Source organism: Sander lucioperca, chromosome 10 (assembly GCF_008315115.2).
Source record: "Sander lucioperca isolate FBNREF2018 chromosome 10, SLUC_FBN_1.2, whole genome shotgun sequence".
Taxonomy (NCBI): domain Eukaryota; kingdom Metazoa; phylum Chordata; class Actinopteri; order Perciformes; family Percidae; genus Sander; species Sander lucioperca.
Window position 1 is genome coordinate 6445294 of NC_050182.1, and position 17894 is coordinate 6463187.

Below are 17894 nucleotides of genomic sequence, written 5' to 3' on the forward strand. Positions count from 1 at the left end.
ACTGTGATTAGGGTTAGCTGAGAGGACTGGTGTGACTGTGATTAGGGTTAGCTGAGAGGACGTTACCTTGAGCTGCTGCAGCACCTGGAAGGCCAGCAGCTCCTGTCTCAGGTCGTCTCCACATTTAACGATCACAGACAGCAGCCGCCAGTGGGGGAGGTGACCGTACGGAGAGCCTTCTCGGATCCTCCTGCACGGAAACACACACATATCATACAGTCAGAATATATATATATATATATATATATATATATATATATTATATATATATATATATATATATATATTTATATACATATATATATATATATATATATATATATATATATATATATATATATATATATATATATATATATATATATATATATATACATATATATATATATTTATATACAGTTTCTAACTGTAGTGTATATATATATATATATATACACATACTACAGTTAGAAACATACAGTCAGAATATATATAAATATATGTATGTGTGTGTGTGTGTGTGTGTGTGTGTGTCTGTCTCTGTGTGTGTGTGTGTGTGTGTGTGTCTGTCTGTCTCTGTGTGTGTGTGTGTGTGTGTCTGTCTGTCTCTGTGTGTGTGTCTGTGTGTGTCTGTCTCTGTGTGTGTGTGTGTGTGTGTGTGTGTGTGTGTGTGTCTGTGTGTGTGTGTGTGTGTGTGTGTGTGTGTGTCTGTCTCTGTTTGTGTGTCTCTCTGTGTGTGTGTGTGTGTGTGTGTGTGTGTGTGTGTGTGTGTGTGTTTGTCTGTGTGTCGGTCTCTGTGTGTGTGTGTGTGTGTGTGTGTGTGTGTGTGTGTGTGTGTGTGTGTCTGTCTCTGTGTGTGTGTGTGTGTGTGTGTGTGTGTGTGTGTGTGTGTGTGTCTGTCTCTGTGTGTGATGAGATTGTTGCGGCCCCAAAATGCCTGATTTTGCGGCTACTTTTGTAAAACTATTGCAACAGAAGTTGCGATGTCTTTTGTAAGCAGCGAGCTGCAGCTCCCTGAGACAGCCTGTAGGGGGAGCCAAGCTGGACAAGTTGCATAGTCTGCCTTTACAAGAAAGTCTTTCTACATTAATATCAAAGTGAGGACCTAGAGGACTGTGGGGGGGTTATATGGTCACTCACCGGACCTTCTCCTCCCAGGGCTCCTTCAGGGCCACGGCCGACGGGTCCTCAGGGTCCCGTTTAAACGTGGTGGGGGCCTGGGCCAGCTGCTCCGACAGACGCCGCCTGAAACACGGAAACATCCCAGAATCATTCAGGGGAACTTCACCGAAACATAACGACAAAATGGCAACAAAAAAACGTCAAATTGTGACGAAAAGTTGACAAAAAATTACAAAAATGCTGAAACAAATAAAGACTTTAAAGGGGTGATAGAAAGCTAAACCGATGTTACCTTGTCATAGTGTAATAACGACAGTTTGGAGGGTAACTAGGACATACAGAGAAGCTCAACATCCCATTGATACCCCTTTACTCTGCTAATCTCACATTTTGAAACTGCCGCTGAAAACGGACGAATCTGAACAAAGCTAAAAGTTGACGTCAGCATCCCAAATCCTAGTCTTTGTCACGCCCCAACATTAGCATCTAGGCTCCACCACTGACCTGAGGTCAGCTAGTCTTCTGAATCTAGCTAGGTCATGAACTAACTAATAGGCTCCACCACTGACCTGAGGTCAGCTTACCGGCAATTTCCACTGGATGCGGAACGTCTCCGGAACGTCGACGGAGTCATTAGGTTTCCATTAAAGTCAATGTGTGTATTTCCACAGACTGCAGAACGTCTGCGTCCCGACTCCGTCCCAGCTCCGTCAGTCCCAGCCCTCCGGAGCTGATACGCAGAGCTTCTATTTTTGACGGACGACGGAGAGCTCCGCAGCAATTCAGCACAATTCAGATAGTGCGGGACAGGAAGTCGAGCACAGAAACAAAATAAAACATCCGGATACTTTTCAAAATAAAATCCAGCGTGCTCACGGCAGGTCATATTTCCTCCACTACACCTTGAAAACACAGCTCAGAGTAGTTTCCCCTCTACTCCTCTGGATGGAAACTAACTGGTGTTGGTTTTGTGGTTCTGTTTATAGAAACTACATCCTGTTACATCACACGAACATACGTGAATTCGCGAGATCTCGTGGTCGGCTGGCTGCAGCCGTTACGCAACAAATCCGGACCTGGTGGGTATTGACGGACGGCGGAGCACGCAGCCGTTCAGCAGCGGAGCCGGTCCACAGATGTTCCACATCCTGTGGAAATCCACGGTTAGTCTTCTGAATCTAGCTAGGTCATGCAGATCTCCAGAGGTCCGCTATTTAATTACTAAATTCACTTCTGAGACTTTTTTTAATGCGAGAAATCAACTATGTAGAGGTCAAATATGGGCTGTTTCATGAAAATTGATGGCTAATTGCAAATTTTGTCCGACTGTGTGTGGCAGTTCAGCAGGAGCTCAGCAGGCTACGTGACAGCGGCCGGTGCTGCCTCGCTGTCCGGCGTGTCCTACTTCATAGACTCCGGCTCGCTGTGAGCTAGCTGGATCTCCGTCACGAAGGGAAGCCCGCGGCGCTCCATACCCGCGCAAAGTCACCGGTTACTGGACTACAAAATGCCGAGGCCCTGATGGAGCTCCAGGGCCTGCAGCTAACCGCGATTCATCGGATTGAAGGGACAGTAGCAGCTAACGAAATCCCTAATGTTCACAAAAATGCATTAAATTGAAATTGGACACCATTGTTAGCTTTATAAGACCTTGGGGTAGATGTTATATAAGTGGCGTGACGAAATTCAAACTGTAAATATAGCTACTCTAGTTATGCCGGCAGCTGGCAACCAGCCAGCTCCGGAGCTCCACGGGGCCCCGAGCCGCGGTAGTCCAGTAACCAAGAACTGGTGACTTTCACTGGGTATGGAGGTTGCCGCTTTCTCGTCAGACTGTGTGGAGCTCCTAAAGTCCGACACGTCTTACCAAATTTGCAATTAGCCATCAATTATCGTAAAACGGCCCATATTTGAGCTTTATATAGTTGATTTCTCACATAAAAAAGTCTCAGAAGTGAATTTAATAACGAAATAGCAGACAAACAATGTATAACTTTGCAGTGTCTGAAATATGAGACCTGCTGTCTCGTCTCCAGTGTGTTTCTATGGGGTTCCTCAACCAATCAGCACGCAGCTCATCTAAATATTCATGAGCAGACCATATTTGGAAGAAAAGCTCTTGTTCCAAATAGAGCCATATTCACAGGGTAGTTAAGGACCATAGACCAGCCCGACCAATGTTCCCTATTAGGAGACCTTTAGGAACAGGGTGAGATACCCTAAATAATCATTCTATCACCGCTTTAAAAAAAAAAAAAAAGTGAGACAAATGTCCCAAAAAAGCGTCAAAGTGCTCTAACCCTGGACCTCTGCGTCGAGGCAGAGACCTCTATGTGTTGTTTATGTGCGCCTGCTCTACCCACTGAGCCAACCCGGCCAATATTGTATGTGGAGTATTCTTTTGCAGGGTGCAAATGTTCCACCAGAACCAGAACCAGAACCAGAACCAGGACCAGGTCCAGAACCAGAACCAGAACCAGAACCAGAACCAGAACCAGGACCAGGACCAGGTCCAGAACCAGGACCTGTTTACCTGATGTCTCCGGCAGCGATGAACACCGGCTCTTTGCTCTCCAGACTGGTGATGCTGTCCACTGAGAACTGACTGATGTTATCACAGCTGTTGGTGTGGATCTCTGGGAGCTGAGAGAGAGACAGACAGACAGACAGACAGACAGGCAGACAGAGAGAGAGACAGAGAGACAGGCAGGCAGGCAGAGAGACAGTATTAATCAGTTAGAGTCACTAAAAGTTCTGTTGTTGCTGCTGACAGACTCAGATTATTATTCTAAGTGTCTGACAACATTATGGGATGGATCCCTACAGAGATAGACCTTTTAGTTAAAGAGTGTGTGTGTGTGTGTGTGTGTGTGTGTGTGTGTGTGTGTGTGTGTGTGTGTGTGTGTGTGTGTGTGTGTCTGTCTCTCTCTGTGTGTGTCTCTCTGTGTGTGTGTGTGTGTCTGTGTGTGTCTCTCTCTGTGTGTGTGTGTGTGTGTGTGTGTGTGTGTGTTTGTCTCTCTCTGTGTGTGTGTGTGTGTGTGTGTGTGTGTGTGTTTGTCTCTGTGTGTGTGTGTGTGTGTGTGTGTGTGTGTGTGTGTGTGTGTTTGTCTCTCTCTGTGTGTGTGTGTTCCTCTAGTTCTGTCTCTCACCTCCACCTGCAGCTCTCCGATGTCGTCCACGGACCAGGCCTCGTCGTCGTTGTCGTAGTTTGGGACCGTGGACAAGCTGCCGGCCCTCTGGTCCGCGGTCATGCCGCAGTCCGGCAGGTTCTCCACCGAACGGGTGCTCCTGATCCGGTTCTCAGGGATCCGGATCGGGACGCTGGACGTCTCGAAGTTCTCGCACTCCAGAACCTCGACGTAGATCAGGTACGGAGCCTGAGGGAGGGGTCAACAGGGGTCACATGGGGGATGTAGTAACTACACATCTTATACACACACACACACACACACACACACACACAGACACACAGACACACACACAGACACACACACAGAGAGACACACAGACACTGGTGCGTCTCTGACCTTGTCTTTGGAGTTCAGCACCACGGCCTGTGTGTGTGTGTGTCTCTCTGTGTCTCTCTGTGTGTGTGTGTGTGTGTGTGTGTGTGTGTGTGTGTGTGTGTGTGTGTGTGTGTGTGTGTCTCTCTGTGTGTGTGTGTCTCTGTTTGTGTGTCTCTGTGTGTGTGTGTGTGTGTGTGTGTGTCTGTGTGTGTGTGTCTCTGTGTGTGTGTGTCTCTGTGTGTGTGTGTCTCTGTGTGTCTCTGACCTTGTCCTTGGAGTTCAGCACCACGGCCTGTGTGTGCGGGACCCTGACCACGTGGTGGTCGAAGGCGGCCGTGGGCAGCCAGACGCGGGCCGGCAGCTTGTGGTTGAGCAGCGACAGCTCTGAGATCAGACGCTGGGTCTTCTGCTCCTTGGTCGGCAGGGTCGCCAGACGCTTCCCGATGCCCAGCAGAGACTTTATAAACTCCCTCTGAGGGGCCAGACGCACCGGCTGACAGACAGACAGGGAGGGAGACAGGTAAGGACAGGCAGGGAGAGGGAGTGAGACAGGGAGAGACAGTGAGACAGGGAGAGAGAGACAGAGAGACAGGGAGAGAGAGAGAGACAGGGAGAGAGAGAGAGAGAGAGACAGGGAGAGAGAGAGAGAGACAGGGAGGGAGAGAGAGACAGAGAGAGAGAGAGAGAGAGAGAGACAGGGAGGGAGGGAGAGTGAGACAGGGAGAGACAGGGGGAGAGAGAGAGTGAGACGGAGAGAGAGACAGACAGGGAGAGAGAGACAGAGAGAGAGACAGAAAGGGGGAGAGAGACAGACAGGGAGAGAGAGAGGCACAGAGAGAGAGAGAAAGGGGGAGTGAGACAGGGAGAGAGAGAGAGAGAGAACAGACAGGGAGAGAGAGAGACAGACATACAGAGAGAGTGAGACAGGGGGAGAGAGAGAGACCTGTTAGCATGATAAAAGCCCCAGAGTGAATGAGTGAAAGAGTGAATCAGAGAGAGGAAACATGACGTCCTGATTGGTCCACCCACAACATCCAACAGCTGACTGGATCCAACCCAAAACACAAACAATTAGTGCAGAACCAGAACCCACAGCCTCCAACACAGACTTCATTTCCCACAATGCACCCTGGAGGGAGAACAGATCAACTTACGGGACGAGTCTGAAACTCCAGACTGTCTGAGCTGCAGCTGCTGTCCTACAGAAGGTCAGAGGGTTTCACCGTTACATCTTTCTTTCATTCATTCATTCATTCACTAAAAGTTCTGTTGTTGCTGCTGACAGACTCAGATTATTATTCTAAGTGTCTGACAACATTATGGAAAGGATCCCTACAGAGATAGACCTTTTAGTTAAAGAGTAAGATCCTTTTAGTTTGACATGAAACAGCCCCGAAATCACCATCACCAAACCCACCAGACTCCATGTAAATAATCAGGACTTTTATCATCGTAAAACACACTTCATTCAAAGTGGACAGAAACTAAATCAAACTACCAAAAGCCGTCTTGGTTCATCTTTCCACTGTTCCAACAATCACCACTCTGGTTTGGTTGAAATAAACCCTTAATTCACCCATTTACATGTGGAGATATGCTGGCTCTATACACGCTAAAAGTCCTGATTATTTACATGGAGTCTGGTGGAAATATACTGGCTCTATACACGCTAAAAGTACTGATTATTTACATGGAGTCTGGTGGAGATATGCTGGCTGTATACACGCTAAAAGTCCTGATTATTTACATGGAGTCTGGTGGAAATATGCTGGCTCTATACACGCTAAAAGTACTGATTATTTACATGGAGTCTGGTGGCGATATGCTGGCTCTATACACGCTAAAAGTCCTGATTATTTACATGGAGTCTGGTGGAAATATGCTGGCTCTATACACGCTAAAAGTAGTGAGTATTTACATGGAGTCTGGTGGAAATATGCTGGCTCTATACAGGCTAAAAGTAGTGATTATTTACATGGAGTCTGGTGGAAATATGCTGGCTCTATACAGGCTAAAAGTAGTGATTATTTACATGGAGTCTGGTGGAAATATGCTGGCTCTATACACGCTAAAAGTAGTGATTATTTACATGGAGTCTAGTGGGTTTGGCGATGGTGTTAGCAGCCCGGTTCACAGCTGCTGGTTACAGCGTTCTCACTCAATACTGGACCAATTTTAAACATTTTTGTTCACATCAGTCACTTAGACACTGCTCTCCACCTTGTTGTGGTTTACTGATTACCAATAAAGTTTTGAAGGCTAATCCTGAGTGCGTAGTTACCTCATCCTGGCTGCTCTCCACCTTGGGGTTGCTCGCCGTTCTCTTGAGGTTGCTGCTCAGGCTGATGCTGACCGTGGCATCCGACTTGGAGCGCTGATGTGTACGTTTGGACGGCGACAGGCCGTGCTCTCCTGCGGCGCCGGGGGCAGACGCCACGGGGCAGAAAGGCGTCAGAGTCAGAGGGTCTCTGCGAGCCCGCGGCCCCGCAGGTTTGAGCTCGTCGGACAGGATGAGCTTCCTCAGTTTGGTGCCTCGAGAGTGTCGCTGCGTGGAGATGTGCATGTCGGACGAGTACGCTCCCAGCAGCCAGGCGCACTGTAGACTGAAGGAGATGCTCTGTCTGCAGCGGTGTACCTGAACACAACACATACACACACACAAAACACACACACACACACACACACAGATACATACACACACACACACACAAACACACAGACATACACACACACACACACACACACACACACAGACACACAGATACACACACACAGGTTAAACAGGGTAAAACAGGAGGAAAGATACTGCAGCGGTAAACCAGCAAAATGTCGGGAAGAAACAATAATAGTTCTAATAGTTAGTGAGCTAGTGAGTTAGTTAGTGAGATAGTGAGATAGTGAGTTAGTTAGTGAGATAGTGAGATGGTGAGATAGTTAGTGAGATGGTGAGATAGTGAGTTAGTGAGATAGTGAGTTAGTGAGATAGTGAGATAGTGAGTTAGTGAGATAGTGAGATAGTGAGATAGTTAGTGAGATAGTGAGATAGTGAGTTAGTGAGATAGTGAGATAGTTAGTGAGATAGTGAGATAGTGAGTTAGTTAGTGAGATGGTGAGATAGTGAGTTAGTGAGATAGTGAGATAGTGAGTTAGTGAGATAGTGAGTTAGTGAGATAGTGAGATAGTGAGTTAGTTAGTGAGTTAGTGAGTTAGTGAGATAGTGAGTTAGTTAGTGAGATAGTGAGTTAGTGAGATAGTGAGATAGTGAGATAGTGAGTTAGTTAGTGAGTTAGTGAGATAGTGAGTTAGTTAGTGAGAGTGAGTTAGTGAGATAGTGAGATAGTGAGATAGTGAGTTAGTTAGTGAGATAGTGAGATAGTGAGATAGTGAGTTAGTTAGTGAGATAGTGAGTTAGTGAGATAGTGAGATAGTGAGTTAGTGAGATAGTGAGTTAGTGAGATAGTGAGATAGTGAGATAGTGAGTTAGTTAGTGAGATAGTGAGATGGTGAGATAGTGAGATGGTGAGATAGTGAGTTAGTGAGATAGTGAGTTAGTGAGATAGTGAGATAGTGAGTTAGTGAGATAGTGAGTTAGTTAGTGAGATAGTGAGATAGTGAGATGGTGAGATAGTGAGATAGTTAGTGAGATAGTGAGATAGTGAGATAGTGAGTTAGTTAGTGAGATAGTGAGTTAGTGAGATAGTGAGATAGTGAGTTAGTTAGTGAGATAGTGAGTTAGTGAGATAGTGAGATAGTGAGATAGTGAGTTAGTTAGTGAGATAGTGAGTTAGTGAGATAGTGAGTTAGTGAGATAGTGAGTTAGTGAGATAGTGAGATAGTGAGATAGTTAGTGAGATAGTGAGATAGTGAGATAGTGAGATAGTGAGTTAGTTAGTGAGATAGTGAGATGGTGAGATAGTGAGATGGTGAGATAGTGAGATAGTGAGTTAGTTAGTGAGATAGTGAGCTAGTGAGATAGTGAGATAGTGAGTTAGTTAGTGAGATAGTGAGATGGTGAGATAGTGAGATGGTGAGATAGTGAGTTAGTGAGTTAGTGAGATAGTGAGTTAGTGAGTTAGTGAGATAGTGAGTTAGTGAGATAGTGAGATAGTTAGTGAGATAGTGAGTTAGTGAGATAGTGAGATAGTGAGTTAGTTAGTGAGTTAGTGAGATAGTGAGTTAGTTAGTGAGATAGTGAGTTAGTGAGTTAGTTAGTGAGATAGTGAGTTAGTGAGATAGTGAGATAGTGAGTTAGTTAGTGAGATAGTGAGTTAGTTAGTGAGATAGTGAGCTAGTAATAAATGGGCGTAGAGAGGCTGTGTTCTCACCACGTAGGGCTTGATGGCGTCTCCCACGTCCTCGTCCATGTGGATGTACATGTTGAGCAGCTGCGGCAGGTAGAAGTCCACCTCCTCGTGGCCGAAGCTGAAGAGCCGGTTCCCGATGTAGGCCTGCACGCCGGGCTCCTTGGAGTTGTGCAGGTAGGAGATCGCCATGGAGACGTCAAACAGCTTGGACTCGAACAGGCGCAGCAGCCACGACTGCTTGGAGGGATTGTGTCTCTGTCGCCGCCGGGCGCTCTTCACCGAGCCGGGTGCCGGGCCCTCGGGGTCGGGGTCCATCTTCAGCGCTTTTAGAGCGGCGGGGGCTCCAACAGGCGGAGCGTGGACGCCAGTGGCAGCAGCGAGGGCGCCAGTGGCAGCGGGGGCGCCAGTGGCAGCAGCGAGGGCGCCAGTGGCAGCAACGGGGGTGCCAGTGGCAGCAACGGGGGTGCCAGTGGCAGCGGGGACACCAGTGGAAGCAGCGAGGGTGCCAGTGGCAGCAGCGGGTGCTACAGCAGTGGCGTCAGGCTCCTCGTCGGGCCCGTTGTGCAGCGCTGTGACATCAGCGTCTAGCTGATTTAGCTTGACATTCTGCAGAACCTCCTGACACGCCCGCTGGGCCACCGCGGCGTCGATCACCAGGCTGAGCTCGCCCACGCCCTCGCTGATCACGCCCAGAGGGGGGGTGACGGCCTGCGGGCCGCCGCCGGAGGACGAGGGCGTGGAGGGGAGGGACAGGGACGGCGAGGGGGAGGAGGGGCTGCTCTGATCAGAGGGGGCGGGGGAAAGATCCGGATCCGTGTCCTCCATCAGGACCGCTGAGAAGCTCCGCCCTCCTCCACTGAAACACACACACACATAGACACACACACACACACACACACACACACACACACACACACACACACACACACAAAGAGAAACAGACACACACACAAATAAGTGTCTGACAACATTATGGGATGGATCCCTACAGAGATAGACCTTTTAGTTAAAGAGTAAGATCCTTTTAGTTTAACATGAAACAGACTTTTAGCTTGTATAGAGTCAGCATATCTCCACCAGACTCCATGTAAATAATCAGGACTTTTAGCGTGTATAGAGCCAGCATATCTCCACATGTAAATGGGTGAATTAAGGGTTTATTTCAACCAAACCAGAGTGGTGATTGTTGGAACAGTGGAAAGATGAACCAAGACGGCTTTTGATAGTTTTATTTAGTTTCTGTCCACTTTGAATGAAGGGTGTTTTACGATGATAAAAGTCCTGATTATTTACATGGAGTCTGGTGGAAATATGCTGGCTCTATACACGCTAAAAGTCCTGATTATTTACATGGAGTCTGGTGGAGATATGCTGGCTCTATACACGCTAAAAGTAGTGATTATTTACATGGAGTCTGGTGGAAATATGCTGGCTCTATACACGCTAAAAGTAGTGATTATTTACATGGAGTCTGGTGGAGATATGCTGGCTCTATACACGCTAAAAGTAGTGACTATTTACATGGAGTCTGGTGGAAATATGCTGGCTCTATACACGCTAAAAGTAGTGATTATTTACATGGAGTCTGGTGGAGATATGCTGGCTCTATACACGCTAAAAGTAGTGATTATTTACATGGAGTATGGTGGAGATATGCTGGCTCTATACACGCTAAAAGTCCTGATTATTTACATGGAGTCTGGTGGGTTTGGGTTAGCGTTACAATGCAGCTTGTTTCTTGTTTAGTACTGACCCAATTTCAAAATATTGTTGTTCCCAACAGTCACTTAGACACAAAAACATGAAACCATAGGGTCCAGGTTGAAAAAAAAAACATTTGAAGTTAGCCTGTAATAAGCGAACTACAAGTTAGCACCGTTAGCGTCCTGTCGCTTCGATAGCTAAGAGATTAAACTCACTACACAGAAGCTAACTAGCTACAAGCTAAACCAGAGCTCTGTCCATCCACTCCGCAGCATTAGCATTAGCATTAGCCAGGATAAATCAGGCCAACTGTTGCTAACTCCGTTCAACTTGTTTTAAAGCTGAATGCTAAGCGCTAAGCTAACGTTAGCGCCGTTACATCAAGAGGCGCGGTGCGTGTGTGTGTTTCCGGGAGACTCGGTCTTACCTGGTGACAGTTTAGTGGCTTTAAATGATCTTTTATGTCCAGTTTGTCTCCATTGATTCTCTCTGATCGTCATGTCAACAATAGCAGGCCTCCACTGGGGGGCGCTACTCTATCAGCTGCCGGTTTCCTGCCTGTTTCCAGAGCAGTACCGCCCCCTGCTGGACCGGAGAGCAGCCACATCTCTTTGAGACTATAGAGATACAAACATAGTTTAAAAATGTCATCCGAGAGCCGGGGCCTGTTTCACAAAAGCAGAATATATACATCCAGGATAACTGATAAATCCCGGCTTAATCCCTTATCTTGGTTTAGTGAAACAGGCCCCCGGTGTGCCAGTTTAGCTGGTGATCATGTTAACTGGTGATATCTGCATGAAATCAGTGAATATTCAACAAGGCCCTGCCCTGAGTTCTGCTCTGCCTCCGCCCCTCGAGGGCCAGAGGCTCACGTTTTCATGAAGTGTTTGCTAGTGAGACAAAATAATATATATCGCTGAAAACATCACCAGTTTATGTGTAATACATGTCCGTTTAAGCATTATCCACACAAATATGACGCATACTGTATGAACGGAAAAAATTAAACGTAACAACGCACTAGAGATCTAGCTGGGATTCCAACCTTGGATGTCATGGACAAAAAAGTTGACAGACTAGCTTCTATGTCATCTATACCACTACACTACCCACCACTGAAATAATGTTGTGATTTCTATCTATATATTGGACTTTTAGTCTAAGTTAACACAGGTTAACATATGAGAGAAATATACGCCCATGTTAACTGGTGATATCACAATTTAACATGGGAAACTGCAAGCCTGGAAACATTAAAGTAGGTTCATCTTTGCCTCAGAGATATCTATTATTTTCTCTCACTTGCTCGTGAGCCTCTGGCCCTCGAGGGGCGGAGGCAGAGTAGAACGCAGGGCAGGGCCTTGTTGAATATTCACTGATTTCATGCAGATATCACCAGTTAACATGATCACCAGCTAAACTGGCACACCGGAACTAAACTAGCTGTTTTTGTTGGTTTTTTTTCAACTTTTCTGACTTTTTTATTTTTGCTTTATATGATGTTATTTTAACCCTTTTTTCCACCGTGAAGAATTATTAATGTAGACCAAACCATTACAGTCAGATTATTTTATTATTTTATTAACAAGAAAGCAAACACAACTCTCTACATCAACAGGTACAATACAAATGTTAACACACACACACACACACACACACACACACACACACACACATAGACACACACACACACACGCACACACAGACACACACACCTCTCTACATCAAGAGATAGATTGTTAGAGATTAATATATTATGTATGTATATATATATATATATATATATATATATATATATATATATATATATATATATATATATATATATATATATATATATACACACACACACACATCTTTACTGCAATTTTACTAGACTTGAAGTCAATGTACTTCCAGACAGATTTTCAAATGTATTAAGTATTTATGTAGTTGTTTAGTTATCATAATTCAAAAGGTATATTCAAGAGAATACAGGTAGCAACAGATGATATCCAGAACAAATAAAGGAAAATACAGTTATTGACATCACGTGATTAATAATAATGATTTTATTTACCATATAATCTGGTCTTTCTATTATGTTGAAAGCTGTTCTTACTGTAAATAAAGCTTCTTACTTCTCATTAGTGCTTAATTTTATCATTTATATTTCCTGTGTGTATTAGTTACTAATATAGTAATGATGTATAATGTGAAGCACTTTAAATGTCACCCTGGACCCATGTTTCCATGGTTCTGTGTCTAAGTGTTGATGGGAACAACAATCTCTGAAACTGGTAGCCATGCAATCACCATCACCAAACCCACCAGACTTCATGTAAATAATCAGGACTTTTAGCTTGTATAGAGCCAGCATATTTCCACCAGACTCCATGTAAATAATCAGGACTTTTAGCGTGTATAGAGCCAGCATATCTCCACCAGACTCCATGTAAAAAATCAGGACTTTTAGCTTGTATAGAGCCAGCATATCTCCACCAGACTCCATGTAAATATCAGTACTTTTAGCTTGTATAGAGCCAGCATATCTCCACATGTAAATGGGTGAATTAAGGGTTTACTTCAACCAAACCAGAGTGGTGATTGTTGGAACAGTGGAAAGATGAACCAAGACGGCTTTTGATAGTTTTATTTAGTTTCTGTCCACTTTGAATGAAGTGTGTTTTACCATGCTAAAAGTAGAGATTATTTACATGGAGTCTGGTGGGTTTGGTGATGGTGATTTCGGGGCTGTTTCATGTTAAACAGAAGGATCTTACTCTTTAACTAAAAGGTCTATCTGTAGCTGTTGTCAGCGGCAACAACACAACTTCGATGTTCCTAAAGCCAGATGTTCCCACAGCCAGATGTTCCCACAGCCAGATGTTCCCACAGCCAGATGTTGCTACAGCCAGATGTTCCTACAGCCAGGTGTTCCTACAGCCAGGTGTTTCTACAGCCAGGTGTTCCTACAGCCAGGTGTTTCTACAGCCAGGTGTTCCTACAGCCAGGTGTTCCTACAGCCAGGTGTTTCTACAGCCAGGTGTTTCTACAGCCAGGTGTTCCTACAGCCAGGTGTTCCTACAGCCAGGTGTTTCTACAGCCAGGTGTTCCTACAGCCAGGTGTTCTACAGCCAGGTGTTTCTACAGCCAGGTGTTTCTACAGCCAGATGTTCTACAGCCAGATGTTCTACAGCCAGGTGTTCTACAGCCAGGTGTTCCTACAGCCAGGTGTTTCTACAGCCAGGTGTTTCTACAGCCAGGTGTTTCTACAGCCAGGTGTTCCTACAGCCAGGTGTTCTACAGCCAGATGTTCCTACAGCCAGATATTCCTACAGCCAGATGTTCCTACAGCCAGGTGTTCCTACAGCCAGATGTCAGACGTGCAGTCTCCTCCGGGATATCGGAGCTCGTGGGCCAGAGCCGGACCGTCTGGTTCTTTACCGAAATCAACCAGGAAGTTCTCATTCAGAGAGAGACCGCCGGAGACCGACACATCCATCTGCATCATCACTGACCCATCTCTGCACAGAGAGACAGACAGGTTAGAGAGACAGACAGGTTAGAGAGCCAAACAGACAGACAGACAGGTTAGAGACAGACAGACAGGTTAGAGAGACAGACAGAGAGACAGACAGGTTAGAGAGTCAGAGAGACATGTTAGAGAGACAGACAGACAGGTGGACAGGTTAGAGAGAGAGACAGACAGACAGGTTATAGACAGACAGACAGGTTAGAGAGACAGACAGACAGGTGGACAGATTTGAGAGACAGACAGACAGACAGGTTAGAGAGACAGACAGACAGGTGGACAGATTTGAGAGACAGACAGACAGGTTAGAGAGACAGAGAGACAGGACAGACAGACATCCATCAATCCATCTTCGTCTGCTTATCCGGTATCGGGTCACGGGGGTAGCAGCTCCAGCAGGGGACCCCAAACTTCCCTTTCCCGAGCCACATTAACCAGCTCCGACTGGGGGATCCCGAGGCGTTCCCAGGCCAGGTTGGAGATATAATCCCTCCACCTAGTCCTGGGTCTTCCCCGAGGCCTCCTCCCAGCTGGACGTCTCTCCATGTGTCTCCATCATTGCCCACGTGCGCGTTGAAGTCCCCCAGCAGAACTATGGAGTCCCCCACTGGAGCCCCATACAGGACTCCATTCAAGGTCACCAAGAAGGCCGAATACTCCGAGCTCTTGTTTGGTGCATACGCACAAACAACAGTCAGAGTTTTCCCCCCCACAACCCGCAGGCGTAGGGAGGCGACCCTCTCGTCCACCGGGGTAAACTCCAACGTAGCGGCGCTCAGCCGGGGGCTTGTGAGTATCCCCACACCCGCCCGGCGCCTCACACCCTGGGCAACTCCGGAGAAGAAAAGAGTCCAACCCCTATCCAGGAGTATGGTTCCAGAACCGAGACTGTGCGTAGAGGTAAGCCCCACCAGATCCAACTGGTAGCGCTCCACCTCCCGCACAAGTTCCGGCTCCTTCCCCCACAGAGAGGAGACGGTCCACGTCCCCAGAGCCAGCCTCTGCCGCCCGGGTTTGTTCTGTCGAGGCCCCTGACCTTCACCGCCACCCGTGTGGCAGCTCACCCGACCCCAGAGGTTCCTCCCACAGGTGGTGGGCCCATGGGATGGAGAGGGAGACACGAGCTCCGTGGCAAACCCGGCCACCAGACGCTCACTGACGAGCCCTCCATCTGGGCCTGGCTCCAGACGGGGGCCCCGGGCTTCCTCCGGGCAGGGTCATTCCATCTCTTCCTCGGTCACTCATAGGGTTTTTGAACCATTCTTTGTCTGGCCCCTCACCTGAGACCACTTTGCCTTGGGAGACCCTACCAGGAGCACAAAGCTCCAGACAACACAGCCCTCAGGTTCATAGGGACCTCTCCACCACGATAAGGTGATGGTTCCCGGAGAAACAGACAGACAGACAGACAGACAGACAGACAGATTAGAGAGACAGAGACAGACAGATTAGAGAGAGAAACAGACAGACAGGTTAGAGAGACAGACAGGTTAGAGAGACAGACAGGTTAGCGAGACAGACATACATACAGACAGGTTAGAGAGACAGATAGGATAGAGAGACAGACAGACAGGTCAGAGTGACAGACAGGTTAGAGAGACAGACAGGTACTGACTTGGCCATGTCGGAGTAGAAGTGTTTGTCCCAGGTTAGACAGACAGACAGGTTAGAGAAACAGACAGGTTAGAGAGACAGACAGGTACTGACTTGGCCATGTCGGAGTAGAACTGTTTGTCCCAGGTTAGACAGACAGACAGACAGGTTAGAGAGACAGACAGGTACTGACTTGGCCATGTCGGGGTAGAACTGTTTGTCCCAGCCGCTGAACAGAGACGTCGTCACGTAAAGTCTCCGCCCGTCCAAACTCAGCTGCAACATCTGGGGACCTCCAGAGACACGCCTCCCCTGAGAGACAGACAGGCAGACAGACAGGTTAGACAGAGACACGCCTCCCCTGAGAGACAGACAGGTAGAAAGACAGATAGTAAGCTACCTTGATGATGCGTGGGGGGGGCTGCGACTGCTTCTCGGGGTCTTCCAGGACTCGGACTGGCCCGTCGCTGACGAGACTTCCTCCCAGAAACACCTGAGACGACAGACAGACAGGCAGACAGGCAGACAGACAGACAGACAGGCAGACAGGAATGATTTCAGGTTAGCTTTCATTACTGGATGATTATAAAAACATACAGACCTGTCCGACCAATCGTGGGCTCCTCCTGTCTGTGATGTCATACTGTCTGATGTCACCGTGGAGCCAGTTACTGAAGTAGAGAAAACGGTCGTCCAACGAGATCAAGATGTCTGTGATCAGACCTGCAGAGAAACAGACAGACAGACAGATTAGAGAGACAGACAGACAGATTAGAGAGACAGACAGACAGACAGACAGACTCACCAGGCATCTCCGGCAGTGCCCATCCCTCCACCTTCTTATTGGGAACACTGATCACTCTCTCTGCAGCCCAGTCACCTTTCTGAGAACAGACAGACAGGCAGACAGACACACTCAGAGTCAGTCAGTCAGACAGACAGACAGACAGACAGACAGACAGACAGACAGGAAGCAAAGACAGACAGACAGGAAGCAAAGACAGACACAAACACTCAGAGTTAGTCAGACAGACAGGGAGAAAGACAGACAGACTCAGAGTCAGTCAGACAGGAAACAAAGACAGACAGACAGACAGGTAAGGGAGACAGACAGTAAGACAGACTCAGAGCCACTGCTGATTCAGGGAAGGTTGGTTAGATTCAATCAACTTCCAGTGATTTCTGTGTCAGCGTGACATCCCGGTGCTTCGGTCTACACCTGGCGGTACTGACCGGTGTTTTGTAGAACCTGCCGGTACTGACCGGTGTTCTGTGGAACCTGCCGGTACTGACCGGTGTTTTGTAGAACCGGTAGACGGTTCCAGACAGAGCACATCCCACGTATCCCTCGGTGGCATCGGGGTCGTGGAGGAATCGGACCTCGAGGGGAATCGCTCCGTCCTCGCCCAGATCCAGCGTCTGCAGCTTCTTGTGCGTGGTCCAGTCCCAAACGTGGAGGCAGCTGCCATACAGACCTGGGACAACAACAACAACAACAGCAGCTGTATGAGCGGAGGCTTGAACATCTTAACATCTATTTGTCACGGGTACAATGTCGGAATCGAATGCTCGACTCAACTCGGAGTAGAAGGTAAGTTTGTTTATTAGAATATAAACAATCCAGGCAACGGTACAAATCCAACAGGCTGAAGACGTGGTCGAAAATACAAACAAAAGATCTGGAAACACTGGAAAACAAACACTAGGAAACGCTGGATTATTGGGAACACTGATCACTCTCTCTGCAGCCCAGTCACCTTTCTGAGAACAGACAGACAGGCAGACAGACACACTCAGAGTCAGACAGACAGACAGACAGACAGACAGGAAGCAAAGACAGACACAAACACTCAGAGTCAGTCAGACAGACAGGGAGACAGACAGACTCAGAGTCAGTCAGACAGACAGACAGGAAACAAAGACAGACAGGACAGACAGACAGGTAAGAGAGACAGACAGTAAGACAGACTCAGAGCCACTGCTGATTCAGGGAAGGTTGGTTAGATTCAATCAACTTCCAGTGATTTCTGTGTCAGCGTGACGTCCCGGTGCTTCGGTCGACACCTGGCGGTACTGACCGGTGTTTTGTAGAACACCCTCTACTGACCTGCTTACAAACATATTCTACTGAAGTAAAAGTACTATTACGTTAAAGAACTTTTATTTCTT

At 47.2% G+C, this 17894-nt stretch overlaps 2 protein-coding genes across 6 annotated transcripts in view; both read right to left on the minus strand.

Annotated features, from left to right (window-relative positions):
- pi4kb (phosphatidylinositol 4-kinase, catalytic, beta) overlaps positions 1 to 11198 on the minus strand; it is a 25074-nt gene extending 13876 nt beyond the window's left edge. The window contains exons 1-9 of one of the 3 annotated variants that reach the window (XM_036006093.1): positions 11043 to 11198; positions 8933 to 9767; positions 6889 to 7242; positions 5762 to 5806; positions 4873 to 5100; positions 4257 to 4478; positions 3635 to 3744; positions 1120 to 1224; positions 67 to 190 (exon numbers count right to left, since the gene is read on the minus strand). In XM_036006093.1, coding sequence (XP_035861986.1) covers positions 67 to 190; positions 1120 to 1224; positions 3635 to 3744; positions 4257 to 4478; positions 4873 to 5100; positions 5762 to 5806; positions 6889 to 7242; positions 8933 to 9736 — 1992 coding nt within the window. In that variant the 5' untranslated portion in view covers positions 9737 to 9767; positions 11043 to 11198. Of the gene's footprint in view, positions 1 to 66; positions 191 to 1119; positions 1225 to 3634; positions 3745 to 4250; positions 4479 to 4872; positions 5101 to 5761; positions 5807 to 6888; positions 7243 to 8932; positions 9768 to 11042 lie in introns of all 3 variants that reach the window. The other 2 variants (XM_031310640.2, XM_036006094.1) reach the window with 2 other exon arrangements.
- Positions 10200 to 17894, minus strand: part of selenbp1 (selenium binding protein 1) — a 34816-nt gene continuing 27121 nt past the window's right edge. The window contains exons 7-13 of one of the 3 annotated variants that reach the window (XR_004106931.2): positions 16989 to 17200; positions 16531 to 16609; positions 16327 to 16448; positions 16126 to 16218; positions 15919 to 16037; positions 13908 to 14124; positions 10200 to 10218 (exon numbers count right to left, since the gene is read on the minus strand). Coding sequence is in view for 2 of the 3 variants with exons in the window: in XM_031310646.2 (XP_031166506.1) it covers positions 13965 to 14124; positions 15919 to 16037; positions 16126 to 16218; positions 16327 to 16448; positions 16531 to 16609; positions 16989 to 17200 (785 nt within the window). In the remaining variant the exon portion in view is untranslated. Of the gene's footprint in view, positions 10219 to 13445; positions 14125 to 15918; positions 16038 to 16125; positions 16219 to 16326; positions 16449 to 16530; positions 16610 to 16988; positions 17201 to 17894 lie in introns of those variants that run through there. The other 2 variants (XM_031310646.2, XM_031310647.2) reach the window with 2 other exon arrangements.